The sequence below is a fragment of the Benincasa hispida genome, chromosome 12 (assembly GCF_027475165.1).
Source record: "Benincasa hispida cultivar pf3 chromosome 12, pf3_genome.v1.1, whole genome shotgun sequence".
NCBI classification, from domain to species: Eukaryota; Viridiplantae; Streptophyta; class Magnoliopsida; order Cucurbitales; family Cucurbitaceae; genus Benincasa; species Benincasa hispida.
Genome location: NC_143489.1, coordinates 25139090 through 25149500, shown reverse-complemented (window position 1 = coordinate 25149500; position 10411 = coordinate 25139090). Strand labels below are relative to the sequence as shown.

Sequence of the window (10411 nt, the reverse complement as noted above, 5' to 3'; positions counted from 1 at the left end):
AAATGGTTAATATTATGAGTACTGATTCATCTGAAGTAGATCACAGAAAAGAAAAGCTGGACAATACACTACATGATAAACTTATGAACATTGCTAAACATGTAAAGTTTCTAATGCTAGCTTTCTGCATTTATCTAGTCCTGTACAGTTTAAAGGATTCGCTTCCAACAGAATTCTCAACGCTGTATATCTTCCCCTTGTATAATATAACTCCCAGTCCCCGACATATAATTGTAGTTTAGTTGCTTCCTATCTGATTCTTGTCCACATATCCGGAGAGTACATCAGCAACATGAGTCTCATGATTCTGTAAGCACCAAAAAAAGCTATCCATTATGCTATATTTGTTTGCAAGGCAGCCAGAACATGAGAGAAGTAAAAACATATAGCACAGAATTTAAGAAAACAAGCATTTAAATATTTACTTATTTACTTATCGAGTGTTTTCAACTGGAAAGTTCTCTGCATTGTCACCGATAAAACTGTCTGGACCGCTTCTGTTTCCGAGTACAGTGTTCCTCAGCCATTCACTGTATTTATCAACATCACTCAGATTTAAGTCACTAACGAAATTGTATGGATCATCTTCTAATACATCTAAGAGATGTGCATATTCTGCTAATAGTTGGTTTCCTTGACTTTCAGAAGCTGCAGGAAGTTCCTGTCCCCCCTCAACAACATTGTCCAAGTTGATCGAATCAGGTAATGCTATGTCCCTTGACATCAACTGAATCTCTTTTGATGTACCACTATATTCCAATGCTTCTTGGTTTTCAATTTTGAAAGCAGTCAAATCTAGCTGCTGAATTACACCATCAAGAAGATTGTTTGGGAATTGAGTTTCATCAAGTATGTGAGAAGAAGCCACCTCTGGAGTCATTTCAGAAACATATGAGAAGTTCAACTCAGATGTTTGAACACCCCCTCCTCCTATGGGAGCAGACTTCTCACAATTGTCAGTGCGGAAAGCACTACCTTCCTTCTGAAATGTTTGAATATTATCAGGGCATAATCCAACTTCCTTATTGATGTTATATGAAACTGAATCGTAGTTTGAGCCGACATGCTGAAAACTGTGGTTAAGCATTCTCAGATCACGATTCACAAAGTTGCTAACAGGCAGTCTAGGACTATGCAGACTTTTAGGCGCGATAAGTTGGAATCTTTCACCCCCCAAAACAGAGGTCAAGCCTACGTTTGAAAATCTGCTTGCCTCATGGTGCTGCTGCAGCAGTGGGGGAAGTTGAGTACCGACTGAGAAATTGGATTTGGATCCCTCCCTTCTGTTAGTTAATTTATTCTCTCTCCTCCTTTTGATGCATTCTACTTGAGCTTTGTATTTCTGATAGGATGATAGTACATTGTTAGAAGAAATCGCATACTATAAGAAATTATTTAAGGAATACATAAGATAGGCTTTAACAAATCACAAATCATTATTGTAGTCAAACAAGGAAAGCCCGAGTAGATCTTCTACAATGTTTTTGCTAAGAAGAAAAAAGGAACTTCTAATTTGACGGAAAAAAAATATAAGGGTATAAAACAACATAGAAAACAACTATAAGCAACAATAAAGCAATGGCATATGATTATTTAAACAAGCTGGGTTCAGATCACTTCTTTGTTGGACTCGGGAGGAGAAGGATGAGTTTCAGGATACCAAAACTGGGGTTCAGATTCAAATACCTAAACTCCAAATTCTATTCTATGCAGGCAAGGAAATAGTAGAAACTTCAAGCAAAATGAACAACCGTGTCTGCAATGCTAGCTGAAACAGTGACTGGATCAAATTCCTCATTGATTCATAACTAATTACTGGTTGGTGATGAAAAATGAAATATCATCAAAGAAAAAAAAAAGAAATTCATAACTAATTACTAAAAATTGAAAAGTACATAATATGCAAATAGTAAACAAACTTTTTGTCTTTTGGGACGAGGCAAATAGTAAGAATACCTGCAGGTGGTTTGCAACTTGGCGCAAGGTCAAACATGGTTCGTTCATCATCTTCAGTATAAGTTTTGGGCGAGCTTCAAGATCAGAGGGAACATAATAAGGATAATTAGACATGCATTATTTGAATTCAACCGTAAACGGACTTGCTAAAAAATGGTAAGCACTAAGCAATATTAATGACTTCAGAAAAAAATGAAAAAAAAAAAAAAGAAATCTTCTGAGAAAGGTGAAATTACATTTATCACCTAGCTTGTTAAGGGCATCTGTGAACTTCCGACGTCGTTCCGCATTCCAGACGACACGTGATCTGCTATCACTGGCAATATAATATTCCTTCCTTCTTTCATGATCCGCATCAATTCTAGGAAATCCAAACTTGGTAGGTTCTAAGTAATATTTAACTCTCTTTTCCCTGCTTATTCCTTCTATGTCATCATTTAATCTCTTTCCTCCAAAATAAGACCCAACCAGGCTATCATGCGATATAATTTGCTTACTATTCTCCGTTTCTTTAGAGTTCATAGGTTCATAATTAAGGCAACAATTATTATTATAACTAACTGCAGCGGCAGACCGAGACAAAACAACAGTGTCCGCAATTTGGATACCTACAGATTCTTTTCTAGGTTTGGCTTTTCCTATGCAATTTTCTTTATAGGTTTGTTTGGTTATGTTTCTGTTCCCTCGATACACATGTTGCCACACATATTTGAGATCATCCTTGGAAATAGGTTTCTGAAGAAAATAGCATGCTCCTTCTGCCAATGCTTTCGTGGCCACGCTCAAGTTCATCCCCGAGGACATAACTGCCAGGCAACAAAGAGCTTGAGAATAATGAAAACACAAAATTGTATGAGATAACTACGCAAAAATGAGCTTACAAATGACGGCAATATTCATCTTAAGGAGCACGTGCAAAAATGAAAAACTGTCCATATCAGGCATGCTAACGTTAGCCATGACAAGGTCAAACCGGTCACCTTTTTCCTGAATCATTGATAGTGCAATAGATGCTAGTTGAGTGGTGGTAACTGAAGAATTGTAAAAGGAGAGAAAAAATCAGTTAGAAAATTTTCATGTCATATGATTGAGTTTTCATCTTTCTAAATATAACTAACCCAAACTGTTTCAGAAAATTGCTCAAATGGATCGGATAATAATTCTAAATAAAGAGGATATGCACATCGAGGTCATGGAAAAGGAAAAACAAAAGATTAAAGCTAAATGGATATATTACTGCAATTAGACCTATAAATCAATGAAAAACAAAACAATTATACTTCAAGGAAAAGAATAAAAGCAGACCAGAAGCACACAGAATTGGTCTTGTTACAAACTTAAACTAGGAAATCATTCAGATCTTGTACTTCTATTCTCTGCAGTCTGAATTCAACAATGATTCAGAAAAAGAAAGAAATTGAACAAAAGAAATTGCACTCTATCATTAAGAAAAATATCCTTATATGGAAACGTAGTATAAAGTAAAAGCATCAGGCGGAACTTCCATTAAAACCATGCAGCTAAGATAAATTATATTCTCGTTACAGAGAGGAATTGAAAGAAAGAAGAATTAAGAAATTAAGTTAAATTCTTTCCATCTCCCTACTTTTTCAGTTTGAGTAGTTGTAGATCCATCACAACAATAATCCATGACAATTTTCTTTAAACCCCTTCAAAAATCTGCCACTAAAATGCACTGGATTTCTTTCAGGATTGCACATGCACATTACAACAAGTTTACAGATACAAAGAGAAGCATAACATTAGCATTAGACTGTTGCTTAACACATTAAATTAGTCGGCAGGGTGGTGAAGGAGATTAATGGAAATACTGTAATGAACTGTACCATTGTAAGACTGTTGCTCAAGCAATGAAGCCAAGTGCTTGAGAGAGAAGGGGTCATGATCCACCAGCAAAATATGGAGATTTTTGGCAAAGCTAGGGAGAGAATCAGTGACCCAATGACCCATTTCCTCCATTACCCACAGAGATAGTCTGAAAAGTGGAGGTTAGACTTCTAGATGTGAGAGAGACTGAAAGAACCCCAAAAAGAGAAGAGACAAAGCTAAAAGCTAAAAGCTCAACATGCACAAACACAGAGAGAGAGTGAGAAGGAGAGTCTCATTGACGGTGCCTATTGAAACGGGGCTTCATCAAGGCTAAACAAAGAAGGAAGCTGGCAGTTGTTCAATGGGTGAGAGACACTGAGCTGAAAGAATCCTAGTCTAAATTCAAATTTATATCCAAAGTTCAAGTAATTTCACAAAATCGGGAACTTCCATAAGAAACAAACAATCAATTAAAAAAGAAGAAACAACAATTATAAATGGAAAAGCATTAAATTAAAGGAAGTATGATCTTACATTTGGGAGCTTCCAAAAGGGACTTGAACAAGGAGGCAAAAGGGGAGGTTGAATAGGCAACACATTGCACTAACAGGAGCAAAACCTTCACAGGGGACATTCATCAAACACGTAGAGGGCAATGACAAAATGGGGTTTGTGGGGATGGGTTTCAATGGCGAATGCTTTGTAGGTACACGAATCTAAGGCAAAATGACACAGAGAGACACTAGGTTTGTGGGTGGGGGAATACAGAATACAGATTTTTCCCATTTTTGGATGGATAAAGTTGAACAAGCCCCGAGTTTTCTTGATGATATCCATGAATGTAAGAGGACAGAGCAAGGGAAGGAGGAAGAGGGTACCCCCACGCCCCCACTGCCACTGGGTCTGCCCTTCAACCCTTCGTTTTCTGGTTCTTCTCTCTCTAATCTCCATTTCTATGAGGCGTTACATGCACTGGTGCACTGAATTGCGCTTTTGAGCTTTGACTTTTCTCTCTCTTATCTCATATTTCTTCGTCTTTGTCTAAAGTTTTGGCCCTTTTAGGGAGCACGCTTATCTTTTATCCAACTAGTGATTGTCTATCTCTATTTGAAAGGCCAAATTTCAACGTTAATGTACTTTTTGTTTTTTGTTTTTTGTTTTTTTTTTTTTAAATAACAATCGCAAAACTAAATAACTCAATTGACATTTATTCTTTAAAAAAATGGCATAAGAGTGTGTAGGAATCACATGATGTACTTCGAATACCCTTAAGTCTAACTATATTCAAAAATAAAATATTACAAAACTAAAGTAGTTTTAAAATAAAATTGAAGTTTGTGCATGAAAAAAATTTAAATATCATCTCTAATTTTAGTTCTTTTATTCTTAAATGTCTAATTTTAATAAATATTTTGAATAAATTTTAAATTTAGTGTCTACATAGGGTTTATTGGTGAGAACTTCTTATTATTTATTATTATTTTCACTATAAATTTTGAAAACATATTGTCATATTATATTTCTTTACATGAAAATCATTGTTATTATTTAGTCAATTTCGATAAAAATTAACTTTAAGAGACTAAATTTAAGATTACATGTACATTGACTAAAATTAGATATTTGAAATTATAGGGATTAAAATTAAATGAACCTCAAAGTATAGGTGCCAAAAAGAGGTTCGAAAATTCTTGATTTGATTGGGTATGAAAGTCAAATCATGGATTTAACATAAAAGTATATGCAATTTTAATATATTTATCAAGTTTTAAATAATTTTTTTTTTAAAAAAAATAATTGTAACAAGTTTTGATAAGTTAAAAGGTTAATATATTTATTATGTTCTTATGTCTAAGTTTTGATGTTAAAATTTTTTAATTTGTTTTTCTTAGGTGCTTTGGAGTCAATGTAACAAAGACTACTTTTCAAGGTTATGATGATCTGAAGTATACAAGAGTCTATCATTGTACAGGGGGGTTAAATCGAACTTGAAGAAGGATAGAATGAACCTCTTATTCACAATATTGTCACTTTAGAGTTCATATATTTGTAGAGTCCATATGTCTATGTTGTTGGGATTGATGTCCTAAATCTCTTGTATTCTCGTAGTTTGTAAACATTGTACAAATAAATTATTGTTAATAAAATAATTGTTATTTTATGAGCATACATTCAATCCAATAAACTAAGATCCTAGATTATTTTATGTAATTTAAATAAGTATGTAGAGGCATATAGATGGATTTTGTTTAAATAATAACCTAAACGGTCTGTAGTAGATGAATAAGACTGGGTACCTTATCCTGGTGACACTACAGATACAACCTGCTTTATAGATGTTATAAGTGTTGTAAAGTGCTATAAATGATTTGATCCTGATCATTCATGTAGAGATATGTGAGCGGGAGTGTCCTATACAAAGAGTTTGTATAAGACCAAACCACAAAATGGTTGGTCTCACTATATAACACCATTAATAATAGAGACTTACATTTCACCAGGATGACCATAGGTGACATGACCTGAATCCTAAGTGAGCTATGAACTCCTATTCATGAAGGGCGTCCTTTGATTTGTATAGGTGAGATTGGCTAGATTGCCAACTCAATAAGCCTATCATTTTGGGGATTCGTCTGATTGGGGAGTTGGGAACACTACTACACAAGACAGAAATCACTCTTTCCCTAATATCAGAGTAAGTAGATAAATTGCTCCTTTAAGGGATGATTTCGGAGCTTGAATAATATGGTCACACTCTCTCCTGGCCCGAGAGGGACTTGGTCATAGTTGGACTATGACTTATTATTCATTAGAGGAATTAGTAGTACTTAAGGAGTTAGATGTAACTATAGGGGCAAAATGGTAATTTTGGTCCAGCTGTTGTAATACCCGCAACTCACCCTCCTCTTTTTCATGATGTCTATGGTTTAAGTAGGCAAGAGGTTGAGTTAAATGTTTAAGTTATATTGGGTTTGTGCGTTTGAGGTAAAGGATAACCAGAAAAGGGAAAAATGTTTAAGTATGGGAACTTAACTCTCGGTTACTTACTAATCTAGCCTTACAAAGAGAAATTCTGGCTAAGTGTTGGTTGTGCTGAAGGGTGTTTGAGCATCGAGTGAGCGCCAGGCGAGCATCGAGTAAATGCTGTTGAGCGTCGAGTATAAGTAAACGAGAAGGGGTTAAACATCGAGTAGAGACTGTTGAGTGTTGAGTATAAGTGAGAGAGGAAGGAGGCGAGCGTCAAGGGTAAGCGAGGAAGGATCGCGTGTCGAGTTTGAGCGTTGAGTATTTGACAAAGAGTTGGGGAAACTTCCATCGAGTAAGGACCTTCTTCCATCGAGTTTTCCCAGCGAGAATTAAGTTGCTCGAAACGCTCAATTTTAGACTTTTCTTTTGATCACCTGGATAGATGGCTTAATCTCGACCCTTAATCTCCACTGATGAGTGAGGTGGCTTAAGGAGATGTCAAGCAAAGAACTGGATGGTAGTATAAAAAGGAGGAGAACTTCTAGGGCTCGTTTTGTGGTGATTTGCTCGAGCAAATTGGATGAACTTGGTACCATTGAAAAGCTATACGAGTCTAGTTTTTGAATCGAGCCTTTGAAAGGGAGATCTCATCAGAAAGAAGGCCAGAAAGGGAAGGAAGAGTTGAAGGTTCATTTTTTTCGGGCATTCAAGGCATTCGATGAAGAAATGTAAATCTAGACCGAACCACATGAAATTTCAAGCTGAAAATTTAAGATATATTGTTATCACCCTTATGAGTAAGTTTGTGGAAGGAACTTTTACAAGTTAAGGCCTGGAGTTTGAGTTACATATTTTAGAAACTAAACTTAGAAAGTGTTGAACAAGTAGGCAGCTTCGCGGCCTAGGGCCATTGGGAAATATTTAAAGCTCCAGATCAAATCCCGAAGAGTTTTATGCTGAAACTTTGAGGTAACATCGTTAACACGATTCTGAGCATGTTTGTAGAAGGAATTTTCTTAAAATGAGTTATGGATTTTGAGCTATTGACATTAGAAATTGAATCTGGAATTTGTTGGGCGAACAGGCAACTACTTACTAAACGTGGGTTTGGCACCACAAAGACCCTACTAAGTGTTGGGTGTGGGCGTCGGAAAGGAGGCGACCCACTGAAATTTAAGCCCTTTTAAATTCGATTAGGTACCCAACGCCCTAAGGTAAGTTAAGAAGATTTGAAAGCGAATTGTATAAATGTGAGCTTAATTCTGAAAGCGAGTCTAAAAAGGGAAACCATAATTAACAACTAAAGTGATTTGATGTGTTCACAGGGTTGACCTGAGTAGGAGAAGCTCATCAATCTTAAAGAGATTTCCCAAAGGCTGTGAGTGACTCTAACACTTACAAACGTTTCTGAATGATTTAACAAGTCGTGCTTTTATGAAAAGTCACTTATTGACAGCCAGCCCTAAACGTTTACCTAGTTGTTTACCTTGCTGATATTTACGAATGCTTGGTAGATTAATAACTTATAGAGTATGAATAGTTATGGTTCGGGCATGATATTCTCAAGTAATTAATGTCTAGTGCTTACGAGGTATGTTGCCCTAGACAGAATTTGAATGGTTAGCGTATGCTACTAGGAAAAGTTGTGTCCATAAGACAAGTTAAGTGGGAGGTCTAGGTGAAGGACTTTTAGTAACGCATGTTTAGCCCAATATCTCAAAGTGGTAACTGGGTTTAGAGATGGTTGATGATGGGATCCTTGCAACGTACACGTGGGGTTAATATAACTAGGAAGGTGATGGATAGAAGATCCACATCCCAAGAGATGAATTCAAGTTTCAGTAAAATTTGTAAATTAAGAATGTTGTGCATTGAGTTGGCTATGTATTAGCAAGAACTAAGAAAAGGGATGAATTATGTGTTGGGGTTAATGCTCTAAAGTCTCGTGTCCTGTAGTTTATAAACAATTTGTACTAATGCTTGTATTATATAACATATGATATTTACTTCACATCTTGTATTTTGCTCAGTTGCTTGTTTTATTTGCTTTACCACAAACCAATAAACATAAAATCCCTGGTTATCTATATGTGACTCAAACATGTATGTGGTGACATATAAGTGGATCGAGTCTTGAGTTATAACCAAAATAGTATGTAGTATATGGATATAGGAGGGAAACCTTATCCTGGTAACGCTACGAATACAGCCCGCTATGTGGAATGGTCACAAGTGTTGTGACTTGTCATAGATGGTCTGATCCTAATCATTCGTGTTAAGGACATGCGAGCGGTGGCGTCCTATACAAAGAGTTTGTATAAGACCTGACCACGAAGTGTTAACGTCTCATTATATAACACTATTCATGACAGAGACTTCACTTCATTAGGATGACCATAGGTAACATGACCTCAATCCTGAGTGAGTTGGGAACTCCTGCCATTGAGGGCGGTCATTTGATTTGTATGGGTGCGAGTAGCCAAGTCGCCGATTCAAACCTTCTATTTTGGGGATTCGTCTAATTTAGGAGCTGGAAACTCAGTTATACAAGATGTAATTCACTTCTTCCCCGAGGCAGGGGCAAGTAGATAGATAGCTCCCTTAAGGGCTGATTCCAGGGCTTGAATGATGTGGCGCCACACACCTTCTCTTGGCTCGAGAGGTGTCCATACATAGTTGGACTATGTTGTATTATTCATTAGAGGAATCAGTGGTACTTAAGGAGTGAGATATAATTATAGGGGCAAAACGATAATTTGGCCCAACTGTACTTACGAGCATCTGTGAAGGGTCATCGTACTCATGATTGGTTATATCCGACAGACACAAAAATATATCTGTGGTAAGAAAAGTTTAGCTGTTGGTCTTTATGTTGGGGTTGATGCCCTAAAGTCTTGTGTCCTGTAGTTTGTAAACAGTATATATGAACACTTGTGTTGTTAATATATGATATTTACTTCACATATTGTTGTTTTGCTCGGTTATTTATTTTATTTGTTATATCACAAACCAATAAACATAAAATCTCTAATTATCTGTATGTGACTCAAGCATGTATGTGGTGACATACAAGTAGATCATGTCTTGAGAGATAACCAAAATGGTCTATAGTATATGAATAAATGAGGGAAACCTTATCCTGGTAACGCTATGGACGTAGCCCGCTTTGTGGAATGATCACAAGTGTTGTGACTTGTCACAGATGGTCTGATCCTGATCATTCGTGTTGGGGACATGCGAGCGAGGGAGTCCTATACAAAGAGTTTGTATAAGACCTAACCACAAAGTGTTAATGTCTCATTATATAACATCGTTAATGATAGAGACTTCACTTCACTAGGATGACCATAGGTAACATGACCTCAATCCTGAGTGAGTTGGGAACTCCTGCCATTAAGGGTGGTCTTTTGATTTGTATGGGTGCGAATGGCCAGGTCACCGATTCAAACCTACCATTTTTGGGATTCGTCTGATTTGGGATCTAGGAACTCAGTTACACAAGATGAAATTCACTCCTTCCCTGAGGCAGGGGTAAGTAGATAGATGGCTCCCTTAAGGGCTGATTCCGGGGCTTGAAAGATATAGCGCCACATACCTTCTATTGGCCCGAGAGGTGTTCACACATAGTTGGACTATGTTGTATTGTTCATTAGAGGAA

The 10411-nt window shown here is 36.7% G+C and overlaps 1 protein-coding gene across 9 annotated transcripts; it reads right to left on the bottom strand.

Moving 5' to 3' along the window:
- Positions 1-3: 3 nt before the first annotated feature.
- On the bottom strand, positions 4-4845 carry LOC150031889 (uncharacterized). 9 transcript variants are annotated; one of them, XM_039019612.2, is made up of 7 exons: positions 4321-4845; positions 3804-3952; positions 2838-2987; positions 2193-2762; positions 1957-2030; positions 426-1342; positions 4-326 (listed from the first exon to the last, which is right to left on the bottom strand). In XM_039019612.2, the coding sequence occupies exons 1-6, from the start codon at positions 4422-4424 to the stop codon at positions 434-436; spliced, it is 1956 nt and encodes a 651-aa protein (XP_038875540.1). In that variant the 5' UTR covers positions 4425-4845; the 3' UTR covers positions 4-326; positions 426-433. The 9 variants fall into 9 exon arrangements, with proteins under 9 accessions (XP_038875540.1, XP_038875542.1, XP_038875541.1 ...); XM_039019614.2 differs by having other exon boundaries at positions 434-1342; XM_039019613.2 differs by having other exon boundaries at positions 4-307; positions 434-1342.
- Positions 4846-10411: the final 5566 nt, after the last annotated feature.